A 19,652-nucleotide genomic window follows, 5' to 3' on the forward strand; every position below is an offset into this window, starting at 1 on the left:
GCAGAGCGGCCTGGCCTGGCCTCCCCGCCCCGCCCTCTGCGCGGGCCGGGCCCCCCCTGCGGCGCCCGCAGACAGCCTGTGTCAGGGCCTCTGGGGACTAGACTGGCGCGCTGGTGAGACCCGATAGACAAACCCGCACTGGCCCCATAGACACCCTGCAGAGACCCTATAGACAAACCCGCACTGCCCCCCTTGGGAGTGGGATGTATGTCACCCCATAGACACCCTGCAGAGACCCTATAGAAAAACCCGCACTGCCCCCCTTGGGGGTGGGATGTATGTCACCCCATAGACACCCTGCAGAGACCCTATAGACAAACCCGCACTGCCCCCCTTGGGGGTGGGATGTATGTCACCCCATAGACACCCTGCAGAGACCCTATAGAAAAACCCGCACTGCCCCCCTTGGGAGTGGGATGTATGTCACCCCATAGACACCCTGCAGAGACCCTATAGACAAACCCGCACTGCCCCCCTTGGGGGTGGGATGTATGTCACCCCATAGACACCCTGCAGAGACCCTATAGAAAAACCCGCACTGCCCCCCTTGGGGGTGGGATGTATGTCACCCCATAGACACCCTGCAGAGACCCTATAGACAAACCCGCACTGCCCCCCTTGGGGGTGGGATGTATGTCACCCCATAGACACCCTGCAGAGACCCTATAGAAAAACCCGCACTGCCCCCCTTGGGGGTGGGATGTATGTCACCCCACAGACACCCTGCAGAGACCCTATAGAAAAACCCGCACTGCCCCCCTTGGGGGTGGGATGTATGTCACCCCATAGACACCCTGCAGAGACCCTATAGAAAAACCCGCACTGCCCCCCTTGGGAGTGGGATGTATGTCACCCCACAGACACCCTGCAGAGACCCTATAGAAAAACCCGCACTGCCCCCCTTGGGGGTGGGATGTATGTCACCCCATAGACACCCTGCAGAGACCCTATAGAAAAACCCGCACTGCCCCCCTTGGGAGTGGGATGTATGTCACCCCATAGACACCCTGCAGAGACCCTATAGAAAAACCCGCACTGCCCCCTTGGGGGTGGGATGTATGTCACCCCACAGACACCCTGCAGAGACCCTATAGAAAAACCCGCACTGCCCCCCTTGGGGGTGGGATGTATGTCACCCCACAGACACCCTGCAGAGACCCTATAGAAAAACCCGCACTGCCCCCCCTTGGGGGTGGGATGTATGTCACCCCATAGACACCCTGCAGAGACCCTATAGACAAACCCGCACTGCCCCCCTTGGGAGTGGGATGTATGTCACCCCATAGACACCCTGCAGAGACCCTATAGACAAACCCGCACTGCCCCCCTTGGGGGTGGGATGTATGTCACCCCGTAGACACCCTGCAGAGACCCTATAGACAAACCCGCACTGCCCCCCTTGGGGGTGGGATGTATGTCACCCCGTAGACACCCTGCAGAGACCCTATAGACAAACCCGCACTGCCCCCCTTGGGGGTGGGATGTATGTCACCCCATAGACACCCTGCAGAGACCCTATAGACAAACCCGCACTGCCCCCCTTGGGGGTGGGATGTATGTCACCCCACAGACACCCTGCAGAGACCCTGCTCCTAAGACCGCCAGTACTGAGTTTGGTTGGTCTCTTACATCCTGACACCCAGATGTCCTCATCACATAATGTAGGCCCTATTCCTGTAAACACACAGTCATGTGCATAATGTTACTGCTTTGAGGAGCCCCACTGATTTCAAATAAATCCTTGATTTCCATGGGTCTACGCAGGGTAGTAAAGATAGGCACATGCTTAAGTGCTTGTAGGATCTGGGCTTTAAAGAACAGCTGTCAAGTGTTGCTCTAGAGGGCTGGCATTGGAATAATAGGGGCTGCAGGAGGTCAGGTGTCAGATGCATATAAGCAGAGCTATAACAGGGCATGGGCACAGGACAGACATAAACATGAGTCCTGGAGGTTAACATGGAGATGCAGTACCAGAACTGTACAAATGAAGTTTGCCCACACTATGGCTGTGCTTATAAACCTTTTTAAAACTGAGCATTATCAACACCTTTTATAGGAAAGGATGAAACTGATTATACTGAGAAGCATGATTTAATTATAGTTCATAGTCATATGTGCCATTATTCATGTAGGTGAAACTGACATCATGTGGGCAGTTTGCAGATGATCCATACAGCATTTTTTACACATTTCTAGTTCAAGCATCAAACTGCCAATCTCAAGCAAAGAAGTAAAAAGCATTGAACAAGCAGCACTCATTAGAATGGGAGTGTGGGTAGAGTAAATGGTTAAGACAGGGTCTCAGAATGCAGAAAAGCTGGTTTCTGTCACAGTCTCATTGGGTCAATTTACCCTTCTGTAAAATGGGTGTACTTACCTACTCTACATGAGTATTGTAAAAATGCTTTGAAATCCTGTGCTAGAGATGATGTAGAAATGCAAGATTAAGAACTGTAAATCTCTCGTTCAAGGTTCCTGAAAGCTATCTTAGTATTCAGTAAACAAAATCTGTTGTGATACTCCAGGAGCACTATGCTAGACAGGATGTCTTCAGTTACATAAACATCTTGGATAATTAACAAAAAACTGTTCCTACATATCCATGCACTTATAACAATTTTATAATTGTTACTATGTCATTTACATTTGGGGTTAGTCTCTTTTAAAAAAAAAGCAGACTTTGTAAAGCATATCACTTTTCCTCAGGCTCATATATCCTCTAAGCAAAAACAGGTGAAGAAAACTGACAGAGTGTAGATTTGGCTTGTTGAAGCAGAAGGCAACGGTTTCACGAGGGTCCCTTAGGAAGACACCAAACTCTCTGAATCTAAACTCATGAAGCATTTGTCTAAAATAACATCAAGCTGCTTTCTGGGGTAAAGCTGCGGCTCTGGTCCTACTTCAATAGGCTCAGTGCTTCAGAACGCAGAAGTGGAAAAATGGAAATTTCGCTATACTTTTGTCTCGATGTTAAGGTTCACACCGTCACCTGCTATGGTACTTTGATGTCTACTGAACTATTCCTGACAAATATCTTACAAAGGTGTGTAAACAGAATATGCATGCACGCTGTTTATAAGAAGCACCAAAAACACTTGAGAGAGATTGTGCTGTATCAGAGAAATGAAGTTGCAGGTAGTCTGAGGTTCATTGCTGTTGGAGTCTGCCCTTTCAGCACTACCTTCTCCCCGAAGACCTGCAGCTTGTCTCAAAAGTACAACCTTGTAGATGTTACAACCCTAAGGCTATAAGTACAAGCCAGAGCTAGAACTGAAAGCAATTCAGAATCCTCCTTTTCCTCTTCCCAACAGTGATTAAAGAAACCCATTCCCTTTATGTACAAGACTGTACAGCTCTCCCTCAGTTCTGATCTGGAAAAAGTAGATCTACAGTAACAGCCAGTACAATTGTCATTTTTATATTAGCTGCATCAGGCTAGAAGCTGTCCCCTGGATGTTTGATGCCCTGGGGAACAGCCTGAAGAAAGAAAAAAAGCATTAGGAGTCTTTTTCCACTGCAGGAAGTGACAGGATTAGGAGCCTAAGGACAGAATCCAGCTACCCCACAGCCCCCATTTCCCTCAAATTCCTGACCATTTGTGCAGATGGCAGCATCTTCTAGCTGAGGATGCATGCTGCTCCTTTGCAGAGGAGCAGCAGTGCATGGGATACAATACATGCACTGGTCCTGATGGAATCCTGCATCTCCCAGTATTGCCACTATCCTCTCCCAGTATCAGAAAAAGCCGGAGTCGTTGTACAGTACGCTGTTCAAATACTTGCTGAGCTAGTTGATTTGGAATATGTTCAAGTCAATTTGCGACTCATCCCATTTTCAGAGTGCAGCAGGAGTATTATTGTATCTCTACACTTTAGTTGTGTTTGGCTAAAAGTACAGAATTTTTTTAATTTCAGCACTCTGTGATTACGTGATGTGTGAGCTGCTAGCTAATCATGCAACTGTGCAGCAGTAGTTCATATTTCTCCATGAGATCAGCAAGAAGCCTGCTCAAACATATTAAGAAGCATGAAAATTCCAGACAGTTCCTATTTGCCATCTTCCAGGTATAAAGACCATACAAAACTATGGCATAAACATCACTAGATTAATGTAATAGTACATACGATGGGATTCACGGCTGCTTAAGTTGCTCAGTGGTCTAGTGCTGGTTGTACTACTTAGACTTTCAGAAACCACATATTCATATCTAACTCAGGCCTCTTTCCTGCTACAGTAACTAAACTGAGTTTCATGCAGTTCACTCTCTTTTGCAAATAAATCCTTAAAAAAATAAAATGCTGGCTGCAATGCATGGACACTAATGATCCCAGGACAGTGACCAGGAATTTTACCCAGGACCACAAGCTAATCGTTTTCCTCCTGTTACTCCTATCCTTTAGCATGCACCATAGCAACTGGTACGCTGACAGTTACAATTTGGTAGTGTTATTATGGGGAAGTGGTAGTAACCCTTCTATTTAAGATTGCCAAACACTTCCCATTATAATTTTTACCTCCAACTGGCATCTGTTGGTATTTTTCTGAGCTCTAAGGTCCTCTATGACTTTTAGTAGGGACTTGATATTATAGAACTGGGGAAATCTTTTAAATGATAGGTGCATGTTTGAATTCAGACAGATTAAATTTCAGAACAAGACACCAATTTCTACATAATTCCTAATAAATGTATTGTTTTAATAGGCATCATACAACAGACGTGTGAAAAGTCATGTAATCTGAGCCTAACTTGGAAATAAGCAGGAATCTGAAGTGACTATTGATCAGTTTTTATTTTGTCTTACTTTACAAAACTTGTATCTTAGAAAATGGCTACAGACTTCAACAGAACAATCAGCAGTAGCCTACTGTAGATAATGTATGCATGGCTGGGATCTATTTACAAAATAGATTAACGGTGACAAAGCCTGGAGGAGATGGAACTCTTAGTGAGAGTGTATTGCAGCAGAGCTATCCAATAACAAGGAGTGTCACATGTGAAAGGATCATCCTTGTGAAGAAGCAGCCACTACCCCATTGTTAGAACTACATGGTAAGGAAACAGTGTATGAACAGAGTGGGTTTAACAAGTGAAGAGAGAGCAGAATGAAGGGGGTGTGTGTGTGTTCCTTTTCTTAGGTAACAAATCAAAGAAACGTCTGCATAGATGTTCTGCAAAGGATATATGAACAGACTGAAGAATCTTTGTTTTAGAACTCTCCTTCTGAAGATCCCGTTTATTCTATTTTGAGGTTTAAGATTACCCCTACAATAAAGCTTCAGTGGTGTTTTTACAAAATTGTTTGATATGCTTTCCTGTCCCTTTTTTACTGCTGTAAGTGATGCCACACATCTATTTCAAATTGATTTATATGGCCCCCCCAAAAAAAAAGTAAATATAGTTTTAAGACTGCGTCTTTGAAGTCTATCCTGTACACGAAATGAACAGAAACAATGTGCTTAAGGAAATCTTCAACAGCTATCCTTACCCAGCACAATAGGAAAGCTTATGTGCTCTGATTTTACATATCTGACCCCCTTAGCTATAACTTTAGAAAACATTCGAAGGGTGGTTTTATACCTCAATCTAGAATAAACAGTGTTCTCAAGAAACGATAATGAACCACATAATACTTGTAACCCAAGTAGATGCTATTTGTGAGCAACTGCTCAGATGCTTGGGGTATGTTATTACAGGAGCATGCTCTTGCACTTCTATAAGAAGTACTCTGATGGACTTCCTCTACCAGTGTTCCATTAAGGATTTTCTTGTGTTAACACGAAATATATATATAAAAAAGGGAAGAAATGTTGGCAGTGAGTGATCACGGTCTCTTTCCCCAATCCTTTGCTGCCATCCTACATTTTCCATGTCTAAGATTCGAATAGGTGAGTAGTTTCAAACTCAGTTTGTCAGGTGGCAGGATCATTCACACAATGTAGTCAACTTTCTGGACCAGTCTGTAATTGAGAGTCATTTGTTTGCTTCCTTGGGTTTCTTTTCCTTAATATTTTTCTGGATAATTTTCCTAAGAGAAAGAATAACAAATTAGAGATTAATGCATCCAAGCGTATGTATACTTGAAAGATGAATCACGATCTGAACCACTCATTAGCCTCCCATTACAGATGTCTTTTTGCCTACTTAAATCGCAGACTTTTAACATTCAGTGCACTTAATATAAAACAAGAATCTAACAGCAACAATCTTTAGATGTATTTATCTCTAATGTAGTACTGGGCCTTTGTGACCAAACTGTGCCAGATCCCCACGTACACAAACAGGGACTCAAATTAGACCAATAAACCAGTTTCACATGGTCCTAAAATAGGGATGAGTTTATACCATCATCATTTAAACATTCATCATTTGTAGTAACCCAGTGTACGATCCAGCAACCTTCTTTTGCCTCTTCAAATGAGCAATTGTTTCTCTTCGTCTTATGTCACACTGAGATGTGTGTCTCTGTCAGTCAAGCCCACACCCTTGGAAATCTGTTCCACTGGCCCAGAGAGAGAGATTCCAGACATTCTTGACTGCAGAGGTTAAGCCACCGTGAATGGTGACTACAGGTTTGTTATTTCTGTTAATATTTCATATTCTTTAAAAACTTCCAGGAAGGAGAGTGGATTGGCTCGGGTGATTGACAGCTGTCTGGAGAGCTATACTTCAAGGTCACAGGTTCAAATTCAACCCAGCTTCAGAATGAGCTGAATTGCTACCATTCAATAGTAGTTTGGTGGCATGTAAAAGGAATTACTGGCCTCAATCTGGTTCCCAATGAACAGATGTTCGCACGAAGAGTCACCACTATAAATTGGCACCCTTACTAGCAGTCTCAGCAGAGAAGTCAAGGACTGAATTGGCTACTGAGATTGGACCAGAGTTGAGCCATCCAGTTCAGGTATGAAGCACACTGACAGGGAAACATGGGGAAGCTTGCACCGCTGGTGCCATTGCTGGACCTATGTTGTGGATAATGTATCTAGAGCTGTCAATTGAGCTATCCATGTAAACAGCAAATTTACATACAATTTTCTCTTTTTTAAAAAATCTAAAGTTCACTCTCTCCCTGTAGGTCAATAAAAACAGATTATCCCTCAGGCCCTTTAGAAAGAAAGAAACTACGGTACGTACTTTTTTTTCTTGGCTTTTTCTAGTAAGTACTGAGGAGTGGTACGAATGTGCTCCCTTTCCAATGGTTTCTTAATCAGCTTCTTCTTTTGTTTGCTGAATATGGCATTTAGGAAAATAAGATTAAGGCTCTGTTAAAGGCAAGCTCAACATCTGAAATAATACTAGGTACTTACAATACTTGCAGATCCTCCAGAAAATAATTCCCAACAACTAATGCACATTTTGTACAGCTGGTTTATTCCAAGAATTTAACAATTCAGCTAGCCTGCTTTTTTAGAGTTTCCCCTTCTCTGTCCTTGCCCCAGAGTGGCTGCCTCCCTCTGGACATTAAGCCCATCTTTATTTTAAATAGGTTTTAAAAATAGTATGCATTTCTGAAACACGTGGACAATGGTATATACAAACAGATTTCTAGCTTTGTGTTAAAAGTGGTCAGACCTATATGAAAAAAAAATATAAGTAGTATTTTATTTTGTTTTGTTTTTTTATAAACACACTGAAAATTTCAGCAAACGTCCAGAAACAATCTTAGCAGTTGGGCTGTTAGAGGCTGGCAGTCCTCCAGGATTTTATGCTCATTAGAGCTCTGAACCTGCAATGAGCACCACCTATGCAAAACGGGGATGCTAGGAGCGGATTCTTAGAAACCTGAGGCTTCAAAGGAGATAATTGTTTTTACAGAATTTAAGACAAGTGCTTTCTTAAAAAAGAAACTCTGGGAACAGCTATTTTTATTCCTAAAAGTGCAGCTATAAATTTACCCATGTAAACATGTAAAATAATCAGACGGAAGAAAAACTGGAATCATATTCCCTTACAGCAAAACATTCCTTGTTTTGTTTCTAACTGTCCAGTGTAATCATCCAGACTAAAAATGAAAATATCTGTATTTGATTTGTTAAGTTCAAACTACTAAAGAAGTTAAGTTTTGGAAGTCTCTCTTGTCCTGCTTTTATCCACACAACACGTAATTTAATTATGTTTACTAATGTGTTTTGCTCACATCTGTTCAATGCACCTGGTGCTACAAACAAGAGGCCAACATCAAACTTCACCCCCCTACCCAGCCACCATTTTAACTACCTTTCATAACTTCGAATATTAATTCTGACAATACGTATGAAGAAAAGTTGAAAGCACCTGCACAGAAAGAGCAATATCTAACAGATTGCTTGCAACTCTCCTAATCTCAAATGTCACACGAATCACAAGAGGGAACTAAAGTAACCTTACCTTTGCAGTTTGCGGAAGGCTTTTATGTAGTCTGGCACAGGACAGCCAGCCTGCTGGATAACATTGGCTACACTGGAAGAGAGGGAGGGGGAAATATCAAACAAAGTACTGAATTCCTGAGTAGATATACAGTTATTTAATGCAGAACAACTATTTCTAGGAAGTAGTTAGGTTACTTCTCATCTGCAAGGAAAAGAAATGAGCCAGGGAAGTTTGAAGCAGAAAGAGAAAACAGTAACAATCAAATGATACAGACGAAAACAAAACACTCAAGTTCACTGGCTTGTAATGAACTGCAACTAAAATTCCATTAGTATAGTTAACTATAGTAGGTAAATGACTGGAGTAATGAGAAGCCAAAAAGGAAAGTTTTGCCAAAGACTTAATTCACAAGCATCAGTAGGCTGAGGAATGAGACTAGGACCATAGGTTCAAAACCATTGCAGAATGCAGAAGCTTCTTGAAAAAACTATCAGCAGTTTTGTTTGATAGTGCAAGGCAAGAGACTTAGGAGGACCAAAAAATAGCACCCACAGCTACGTAGCAGACCAGGTCAATTGCATTGGCCTTACTGCTATTAAAAAGTCACTCGTTCACCAATTCCACCAACGAGCCCTGATATTTCACTGCATGCTTATAAACTGTGCTGTTAATATATCAGTCCCTTGTATTGCGATTATTGGGTTTGAGTGCAGCAAGTGAGAAGACGCTGAATTCTCTATCAGTACATTCACAAAACACATCAAGGTTAAGTTTCCCACACTAAAGGGTAATTTGGTGACAGATCACCTTGCAAGTCCAAATATGGAGAGCTGAGAACTGAAACTTTTATGCTGGGGTGAGGAATTCAATACCAAATGCACAACCATTTGGTAATTGTTTGTCCCAAGAAAGGATCCCACAACGTGGGAGTGAAACTTAAGGAGCATCACTGTCACATTTCCCAATTTACCTTCGTATTAAAGGTTTATCATCTTCAGTAAAAAAAGTAACTGCTTTTCCTGTGTGTCCTGCTCTTCCAGTACGACCTGTCAAAGACCAATAAAGTTAAGTGTTTTTACTTTAATACTTACCAGCAGCTTAAAGAAGAAGAAGTAATTCTTCCTCCCTAACTATCACCAAGTGCAGTTTGCCAATACATGACTTAGCAGTTTTCATTTAGCCACGTAGTTCATAGTGAGTAAGAGTAACAAGTTGCAACTACGAAGGATATAAAAACACTTTACAAACAAGAATTAGAGATCATAAAACCTCTTGGAGGTATGCGAGAAACCCAGTTTTACGGATGGATGAACAGAGCCATGAAGTAGGTTAAATGATGTAGCAGAGTCAGTGTCAGAGTTGGGGTAATCCAGGAGGCTTGATGGCAAGATTTCCACTCTAAACACCAGACAACACTCTCCATTCAAAAGCTAACACAGACAGAGAACGAGTCCACACATCCTCCTTTGTCCAAGAACGCTTACTCACCTATCCTGTGGATGTACTCCACGGCACTGGCTGGGAAGTCATAGTTAATGACCATATTCACTCCTTTGAAGTCAATCCCTCGTGCTAGCAAGGCTGTGCAGATGAGCACCCAAATCTTTCCAGCTCTGAAACTGTGTACCACGTTATCTCTCTGGCGAAACACAAATTGTGTAAGTGACCTTCTAATTAGCAGTTTGAGAATGGAAGAGGTATTGATATCTGCCAACATTATACTAAACAGAATGTCCAATTCCCACCCTCCCTTCAAACAAAAGGCCATACAGTCATGACACAAGACCACTTGTCATGCAACTACCGCAGATGGATGTTCTAGTTTTTACATGACAGCTTGTACAATCTGCTTTCTGAACAGTTTCTGTACAAGACAACTGCATTTACAGATTCCTACCTGTTGCTGTGTTTTGTCTGCATGGATGACATCCACATTGACCCCTTCATAAACAAGCTCATGGAAGAGCTCTTTAGCCCTTTCAATGGACTGCACAAAAACAAGGACAGGAGGAGCGAACCCCTGCAAGAGAACAAGCTTGTTTAAGGCTCTCAAGGTTTCTGCTTACAAGTCCTTTTCCCATCTCAGTTCACCTTCAGTACTGTGCTGCCATGGATTTAATCAGCCTGCATAGTTCACATTTCGGACAGCGATTTTTGACTGACAAAACTCTCCTGAGGCCTGGATTAATCAGATTCTGACTTAGATGCATTACACCTGGGCTTTGGGATGAGGACTAAATTTGCCACATAGAAAGCAACAATCTGTTTTTCAATCTAGAACAGAGGTGGGCAAACTACGGCCCACGAAACCCTCCTGCCCGGCCCCTGAGCTCCTGGCCCGAGAGACTACCCCCTGGCCCCTCCTCTGCTTTCTCCCTTCCCCTGCAGCCTCAGCTCACTGCGCCGCCAGCACAAGTTCTGGGTGGCAGGCTGCGAGTTCCTGGGGCAGCGCAGCTGCAGAGCCCAGCCCAGCCCAGCATATGATGCATGGCTGGTTTCAGTCGGGCGGCAGGGCTGCCTGTCCTGGTGCAGCGATGGGGCCAGCCACCGGTGCTCCAAGCAGCGCGGTAAGGGGGCAGGGAGTGGGGTTGGATAGAGGGCAGGGGAGTTTGGGGGTGGTGGTCAGGGGTGTGGATGGGTTGGGGTGGTGAGTGGGCGGGGAAAAAGGGGGTTGAATGGAGGCAGGGGTTCTGGGGGAGCAATCAGGAAGGAGAGGAAGGGTTGGATGTGATGGCGGGGGGCAGGGGTTCCAGGGGCAGTCAGGAAGGAGAGAGGGGGTTGGATGGGGCAAGCGGGTGGCAGTTAAGGGTAGGGGATCTGGGGGCAGTCATGGGACAGAGAGAAGGAGAGGTTGGATGGGGCAGGGGTCCTGGGGGGGCTGGCAGAGGGTGAGAAGCGGGGGGGGGGGGTTGGATAGGGGGTGGTGGCCAGGCGACGCATGGCTGTTTGGGGAGGCACAACCTCCCCTAACCAGCCCTCCATACAATTACAGAAACCCAGTGCAGCCCTCAGGCCAAAAAGTTTGCCCGTCCTGACCTAGAAGAAAGAATTGAGTGGCTACATAACTACAAAACAACAACAAAAATACATTCTCAAGTAAAATTTAGTTGACAATGAACCGTAGAAATTTCGTCTCTATTTTACGTGACTCTGGGTTAAACAACTGAGACCAAAACATACATTCGCTCTTTTTCCAGAGCAGCACATTGTGCACTGCAGCTGCGTTAGTAAGTTAATAAGCAGGGAGGAAGGTGCTCTGTCACCCATAGCTACCTTTTTAACTAGGTCTCTCATTGCCAGTAGTTTTCCTGTCTCTGAGCCAACAAACAAGAGCTCTTGATCTACTGTCTCCGCTGCAGCGTTTCTGAAACAAAAAATCAAATCACACAGAAAGAAGCCATTGTTAGAGTCTCACAGGTATAAGTATTTTACTACTGAGAAAAGAAATACTTCACATCTTGCAGTAATTTCTCCAATACACTCTCCTCCTCAAGGTAATGCTCCCTACTCTGAGCGATTAAATACTCAAAGCAGAACACTACCTTCCCCTGTTGCACAGAAAGGACCCATACATGCATAATACTGCCCCGCATATCTGATCGTTGAGATGCTGAAACTGTGGCAGCAGTTGAACAGCTGACGAATATACAACTAAACGGAGAGGAGACGCAAGTAGTTCTCTGCCTACGTAGGGGCCAACAGCTGGCTGAATGAGACAGGAGATCCCACAAGAAAGAAGACCGAGTCAATACCTGCACCCTTACCTTGCTCCAATAGACACCAAAATGATATTGTCCAGGTTGAGTTTGCACCATTGCTCTACATCGAATGCAAAGGTTGCGCTGAACAAGGCTCTTTTGACAACATGGGACGTGCATGCCAGGAAAATGGAGGCTAACTGGTCTCTGAACCCCGACTTCCCATCTTCAAATAGTTTGTCTGATTCATCAACCACCAACCATTCAACTCTAGGAAAAACAAGATTTTTCTGTTCAATAGTAGCAGCTTATACGAGAGAAAAATACAAGTCCTGAAAGGACATCATAGGTTTAAATTTTGTGCATGCACAGATCTAGCACTTGTTCAGAGATTCTGACAGGAAGAAAGTCACTAGCAAAAACAAACTTTAAAAAAACCCTCTTCATACCTTGTCAAGTCTATGGCTGGAGGATCTTGTTTCAGCAAATAAATGAGTCTGTTTGGAGTAGTCACTAGTATATCTATAGAAAAAGCAAAATAATGTTAAAGAGAAGTAGGAGGGGGGAAAAATCGTGTTGAAATAGATATGCAGCATGGTCTGAGCACAACCCTTGGATCCAAGAGCACTAATCCTTGAAGCAACTCGCCCAAAGCCTCTCAGCAAATCAGTGTCAGGTCATCTCCCTGTGTTTCTGATTACCACATCTGTAAAAATGGAGCTGTTCGTTTTTATTTATTTACTTAACACATCCTCACAACGTCCTTATGTTTAAACATCCAGAGTTATATAAAAGCTAGAAGTCTTGTTAAGTAGATATAGTTCACAACGTGCGGTGGACAAGATTCCAATGGCAGAGCCCAATGATTCTGCATTAATAAGCCACCACAAAAAACTGAAGTGGTTGCCACTCTCTGCTTTCCAGAGCCAAACTCAGCTACATGCCTGTATTCCAACAACTGAGTGACACAGCACAGTTAGTTATCAGACTGCTTGTTTTCTCCTCACCACCCCAAGGCGCTTTTCCAGTATTCAAGTGGCATTTGTTTTGTACAGCAGAGGTAGCTCTTCCCTTTTTAATTTCTGGAGCTATTTCTCTTCCTCCCACCTTTTTTTAAATGTCCTGATTCCAAGGATATTGTATTCACAGAAGCAAGTAACTACAGGACTTGGATGGCACTTACTGACCTGTTTAAATCATACATCACTTAAAACTTGTGTTCTAGATTTCAAAGGCTTCAGAGAATCCCTATGCAGTCATTAGAATGATTACCAAATTTCTGAGATGATTTGAGCCCAAACTTCTTGGTTGCTTCAGTTGCTTTATGGATCATATGTATTCTGAATCCAGTCCCCTCAGACAGCTTTACCAGCTCTCGGTGTGTCTGAAATATACAACAATACATAGTGGGGTAGCTTTTGGAACAACAACAAACAACAAAAAGACACACAAACCCTACACAGAGTGTAATACATACATGGCTTCAAAAAACACTCAGATTTCAGATCGTCTTGGGGGGAAAAAACAACAACTTTTAAATTGAAGTATTTTTGACATCACAAAACTCAGGTTTCCAACCTGAATTATTCACTTGCACAAAATTCTCCCCACGGGTCTGCACGCCACAGTGTGACTCTTACTGGCTGCTCTCACTACATACACAAAACTCCCATTGATGTAAAATGGAACTCCACGAACAAGGCAGAAATTGATTACTTGAGTTAAGACATTTAAAAGGATGTTTTTGCCTCAAATACAGAAAATAAGGCAGCACTAACATCTCCTGTGCTTATCTGCTGGAGCATAACTGTTAAAAGTTGTAATGGAATTTTAAAACAAGATCCAGGAGTCTTGAGTCCCAGTCTCCTGTTCTAACCATGTCTTTACATTTCCTAATACCCCAAAGCATAGTAGGCATAGAAGACAAACATTTCTTTAAACATTCTTTCATATACACTTGAATTTTATCAGATAAAGTCTGAGGGTAGGAAAGAAAAACAGGTCCACCAAGCTTCTGTTTTTCTGAACCAGAATAATGGGAGTACTTACAAATACAGTGCATAACTATTCTATGGCAACTTAAAAAAAATCCCTACCTGACTAGCAAGTTCTCGGGTAGGCGATATGATCAGAGCTCTAAATCCTTTATTCATAGGTTGTTTCAGATGTGTTAAAATAGGAATGCTAAAAGCCAAAGTCTTTCCTGATCCAGTGGGAGCTGAAGCCAGAAGTTCCCGACCCTATGAATATAAAACGGGAAAATGCTGAACATTTACATTTAGTGTTTTTTATTGAATGCAAAAAGCTGCATTAGCAATAAATCAATCAATCAGGAAATGCAGACGTTAAGCTTCTCACACTGTGTTACCTCAACCATATTTGCACCTACTGCAAGTTGAGGTTATATTTAAACTGCCTTCCTAGCAATAGAAAAATACTGAATTTGAGGAAGTTAACATATAGATGTTTCCACTAGTTATACCATCACAAGATTTGAGTATGAACTACAGTACTATGTTTACTTTATTTTAAAGTAACATTTTCATATTCCGAATGGGAACTCTCTGTCCGAGTCATACCATCTCATTGTATATCAAAGTGTAAGACAAGGAGACTTACATGAAGCATGACTGGAATGGCTTGCATCTGAATTGGCGTAGGGACCTGGAAGCCAGCAGCTTGAATATTCTGCATTATTTTAGGCAGGATTTTATATTCTGCTTGAAGCTGCTCAAATGTGGCAATTGGTTCAGGGAGATCTGTTCCTTGGATATTAATCTTGTGTTTATTTCTGAAATGGTTTATCTAGAAGGCAAAATGTAAAAATTACACAACATGTCAGAAAAGAATAGCAGCCACTTTGTTCTTCAATAGTACATTTTCAGATAAATTGATTAAGCCTCATAACACCTTTACGAAGGTATTATTTTACAGATGTGAAAATGTGACTTGAACAAGTTCACACACGGAGAGTTGGGTCCTATTTTCAGTTCTGACGTCAAGTCCTCTGATTCCCATTCCTGTTCTCTTAATTACCACACCAGGATGCCTCCCCAAAAATACCCCAGAAATGCTCTAAATAGTTTTCAAACTTAATACGTTTAAAACCATTTCCTAGAAGAAAATTACAGAACAGTCACAACCTTTACAGCTTTATTGTCAGCATTTAAATTCCTCCATTAACAGCTGCTATACTACAGATAAAGACAGTGATCCTGCAAAGACTTATTCGAGTGCTTAAATTTACACATAGGAATACAGTAGAACTGACCAGTCAACCACACACTTCATATGGAACAGGAAGTACACAATCAGGTAGCAGCAGATTAAAAAAAAAACACAACCCGGTAAATACAATATTGTGTTAAACGTAAACTACTAAAAAATAAAGAGAACACAACATTTTTCTTCTGCATAGTAACGTTTTAAAGCTGTATTAATTCAATGTTCAAAGAACAACCATGATGTTTTGTTCAGAGTAAGGAACATTTCAGAGTTATGAACAACCTTCATTCCCGAGGTGTTCGAACTCTGAGGTTCTACTGTAGTCCACTATTTACATGCATTAACTTAAGCACTTCAACGTGTCTTTGTATAGAATCATAGCTAGAGTTATTAACTGACTCTAGATTAAGTTCCTCGTTCCTATTTGTGACACTAGTAAGTTATGCACATCTGGATCAATTTTCCAATTCTTTTGTCACACTATACTGACTTCATCACAAAAGACAACGCAGCAAATAACTGCAGCTTCCAGATGACATGCTCATACAAATGAGCACACAACTATTTTTAGCTACATTTAAATAAGCAAGCCTCACCCTTTGCTGTCTGAGTTGTTCCAGTTTCTCCGCAGTGGGTTTCTTTTCCTGCTTTTCTCTTGTATCTTTAATCTTTGTTTCCAAAGAGGACATCCACAATATCCCATCATTTTCCACAACAGAACTGACTGAAATACGTTCTAAAAGTTTGAATGAATGTGCATTATTAAAAAAAATGGTAGATATATCTATAAGTCAAAGAATAACGTAGTAAGAGGAACTGACATTAAGAGCTTGACTTTAAGACCAATGAAGTCAATGGTAATGTTATCATCAAATGGTTGCAGGCTCAGCCTTAGTTCTGCATTCTGGCAAGATTATTTCATTGGCCCTGAACTCAGCCAGCCAAAAAATCTCTCCAGCCGCTTCTGGTCAAGAATGTAGCTGGTAACTTCCAAAGATTTTTATCATAAAATAAATTACAGACCAATTAATTTGCATTTGCATCAGCATCTATTATTCATTTATTTACACCCCAAGAGTGCTAGGTATTTTAAGGACATGTAAGATGATAAAGATAGCGAAGAATCCTATGGCACCTTATAGACTAACACACGTTTTGGAGCATGAGCTTTCGTGGGTGAATACCCACTTCGTCGGATGCATGTAGTGGAAATTTCCAGGGGCAGGTATATATATGCAAGCAAGAAGCAAGCTAGAGATAACGAGGTTAGTTCAATCAGGGAGGATGACGCCCTGTTCTAGTAGTTGAGATGTGAAAACCAAGGGAGAAGAAACTGGTTTTGTAGTTGGCAAGCCATTCACAGTCTTTGTTTAATCCTGAGCTGGTGGTGTCAAATTTGCAGATGAACTGATGCTCAGCAGTTTCTCTTTGAAGTCTGGTCCTGAAGTTATTTTGCTGCAGTATGGCCACCTTAAGATCTGCTATTGTGTGGCCAGGGAGGTTAAAGTGTTCTCTTACAGTTTTTCGTATATTGCCATTCCTAATATCTGATGATAAAGATGTTTGCCCCCACCCCAATTTTGTAGTCTAAAAAGAAAAAAATCTGAAAGTTATGGAAAAGTGATACAAGAAGAGCTGAACTCAAGAATAATCTATTCAATAAATAATGCTTTCACTTCCATTATTTTACTACAATTATTCCATGCCAAATGTTAAATAAATTAATTGACTATTGTTTTCAATATTCAATCGTGCTAGATACAAGATATCAGAAGAGCAGTGGTGGGGATATTATGCAATTTCATGACTTACAGCAGGAGCCCTTTGCCCATATATTGGTATTCCTATACTGTTAAAATGTTCCTAGCATAGATGCAATTTTTTATTGGCAAAGCTGAGAGTTGTACCAACATAGTAAAACTGCCCCCTCAATGTAAACAATTTATACTGGTAAAAGTGCAGAACTGCCAGTATAACTGTGTCTATCCTAGGGGCGTCTGCTGGCACAGCTATACCAGTCAGGGCTCTCGCCTCTTCACACCCGACAGACGTAGCTATACCAACAAAAGTCTATCACATGACCTGGCCTTACTGTTTTATCATTAAGATAGCGTATAAAGACATATTCTTTTTTCCGTGGAGCTATTACTTCTCCTACCTATAGACTAATATGGTTTGCATCCAGATATAATCATAACTGCATCCTAGAAGACCTAACTGAAAAGCACCCTACACCTCCAACCTAACTACAAAACTAAACAGAGAAGAATACCGCTCAGTTGCAACTATAAGCATAGCCCCCTGGCAGAATTCAGATAAGACCTCATGGCCTTGTGTACAGTATAGTTAAAGTAGGACAACATCCCTAGAGCTGAGGCAGTTGTCCTAGTACAAGTGTGCTCATACTGGCATAACTTAGTCCCATACAGGAAAGGGAATAAGCTAAACCCATATAAGGCTCCTTTATTCCAGCACAACTGCATCCACTCCCAAAACCAACATAGTTATACTGGAACAAAATTGTTTGCCATCAGGCTTCAAGAGACTTCAGCAGTTAGCGAATTTAGATGGAAGAATTCTGCAGCATCCTGGCACCTCTTCCTCTTCTTTTTTTAAAAACAGAATGGGACTATCTAGACAGTGTTATCACAGTTCAATATTACTAAAATACAAAGACATCAGTGAGCAACTTATTTTTAAATTAATCTAAGTAAGAAATTTAACTCAAAAAGCAAGGAATTAAGAAAACCGTTGTTTTAAAAATTACCTTTGCATAGCAGATATTTAAAACAACGACAAGAATCAAGTACTAGACTTTTAGAGCTTGTATTCCTTCGCAGGATTTTCATGGCATTTGTTATTACCCAATTTATTAGTGTTAGAAATTTTTTTTGCTTGGTAATTCCTACACTTGTTCATACAAGTCAGATTTCTCAGTTTTGTTACTGAAATTCAGTTTCTGTTATGTAAGCAATTAGAACACATTCTCTTGTACAGAAGAGAAAATCTCACTACCTTGGGTCTTTCGCTTCCTTTTCTTCCCTTTAAAGTTCCCTGTGTCTTGTTTTCTCTTCCTTGCAGTCCCTGCATTAAGCCTCTCTTCTGAGCCATCTGCTTTCTCATCCATGTGCGATTCAAGTGACTGTATTTTAACTTTGGATTTCTTGGAGCCATTTGTTCCCAGGCCATTTTCAGAAACATCTGGATGCTTTGTATCTTTGCTTCCAAAAAAGTCAAGACTCTCTGGAGAGTCAAATTCAGTGTGTCTCACTTTTACCACCTGAAATGTAAAAAAAAAAAAAGAAAGAACGAACTTAACCGACTGAATTAACTGTTCCAATACCAATGAAAAGTGCTTTGCACTGACTATTCTAACAAACACCAAAGCGGGCCAGAACCAGCAACCGAGGAAGGGATCCTGGGGCCGGATCATCCAGCAAGGGCGGGGGGGCAGAACCAGAATCTGGGCGGGGGAACCATCAGGGTCAGAGACAGAACCGGGCAGGCATCAGGACCAGCCACTTAGCAATACCGGAGGCCAGGACGGGGCACCCCAGCTAGAGACCCGCCCCCGGAGACTGGGCCGAGACTCAGGGCCAGAACCAGGGGCCGGGAGATGGACCAAGGCGCCAGAACCAGCCCATCACGCCGGAGCCGGGGCGGGGGAGGGGGGGGGCAGAACCACGAGGGCGGGCGGAGCCAGGCGCCGGCTCGCAGCGGGGGCTGGCCCGGCCCGACCCCGGCCCGGGCGGTACCTTGAAGCGCCGGGCATCCTGGCTGAAGCGCTTCACATCGAACCTGGCGCCAGCCCCCAGCTTCCGGAAGAACCCGTCGGCATCCATCTTCCCCCAGCATGCACCGCGGCGGCGAGGCGCTTCCCAGCCTGCTCAACTCTGCGCATGGGCCGGAACACGGCGCTACCCGGCGTGCTCTGCGGCCGAGGGCTGCCCGTTGCTCCGCAAAGGTGGGTCCGGGAGGAGAAAATCGTCACTTCCGGCTAAGTCAAGGCCGGAAGGTCCCTTTCCCCCAGGGCACATGTCAGCTACGGGTCCCTCACAGCCCCGTCCACGTGGCTTTGCCCGGCTGCTCCCAGGGTGATGTGATGTCATGGCAACACACTGTAGTGTGACGTGATGCTGTCACAGCATCACATGATCACAGTGCAATGTAATGGCATCATAGCAACACGTTGCATGGCAGCGCTGCGTCACGGTGACACGTCATCACATTACAATGTTACGTCATGGGCTGTCATTTATTTATTTTGTGTTTGCATATTCGCGGAGCCATAGCGTCTTGAGTGGCCATGTGGAGCTTTTGGGGTGCACCACTGACTTTGGGTAGTGAGCACTCCTGGACAATGTGTATCATTGTTAACT

The 19,652-nt window shown here is 42.9% G+C and overlaps 1 protein-coding gene and 1 long non-coding RNA gene across 3 annotated transcripts; one reads left to right on the top strand and one right to left on the bottom strand.

Annotated features, from left to right (window-relative positions):
* The first annotated feature begins 41 nt into the window (after positions 1-41).
* Positions 42-7,126, top strand: LOC115636457. 2 transcript variants are annotated; one of them, XR_003996945.1, is made up of 3 exons: positions 42-113; positions 2,976-3,043; positions 7,077-7,126. It is a non-coding gene; the product is annotated as an uncharacterized LOC115636457 (long non-coding RNA). The 2 variants fall into 2 exon arrangements; XR_003996944.1 differs by lacking the exon at positions 7,077-7,126 and having other exon boundaries at positions 2,976-5,375.
* On the bottom strand, positions 4,772-19,196 carry DDX52 (DExD-box helicase 52). The gene is made up of 15 exons (XM_030536576.1): positions 19,029-19,196; positions 18,289-18,553; positions 15,870-16,009; positions 14,668-14,853; positions 14,145-14,288; positions 13,321-13,432; positions 12,498-12,570; positions 12,115-12,318; positions 11,624-11,714; positions 10,248-10,370; positions 9,839-9,989; positions 9,321-9,396; positions 8,369-8,440; positions 7,136-7,228; positions 4,772-6,026 (listed from the first exon to the last, which is right to left on the bottom strand). The coding sequence occupies exons 1-15, from the start codon at positions 19,113-19,115 to the stop codon at positions 5,972-5,974; spliced, it is 1,872 nt and encodes a 623-aa protein (XP_030392436.1). The 5' UTR covers positions 19,116-19,196; the 3' UTR covers positions 4,772-5,971.
* Positions 19,197-19,652: the final 456 nt, after the last annotated feature.

Source organism: Gopherus evgoodei, chromosome 17 (genome assembly GCF_007399415.2).
Source record: "Gopherus evgoodei ecotype Sinaloan lineage chromosome 17, rGopEvg1_v1.p, whole genome shotgun sequence".
In the NCBI taxonomy this organism is placed as follows: Eukaryota; Metazoa; Chordata; order Testudines; family Testudinidae; genus Gopherus; species Gopherus evgoodei.

Excerpts from the sequence above, each read along its gene's own strand:
- DDX52 (XM_030536576.1), bottom strand. The coding sequence starts at position 19,115 with ATGGATGCCGACGGGTTCTTCCGGAAGCTGGGGGCTGGCGCCAGGTTC. Across the intron at positions 18,554-19,028 it reads AGGATGCCCGGCGCTTCAAG|GTGGTAAAAGTGAGACACAC; the intron begins GTACCGCCCGGG and ends TTTACATTTCAG. Across the intron at positions 14,289-14,667 it reads CCATTCCAGTCATGCTTCAT|GGTCGGGAACTTCTGGCTTC; the intron begins GTAAGTCTCCTT and ends TTATATTCATAG.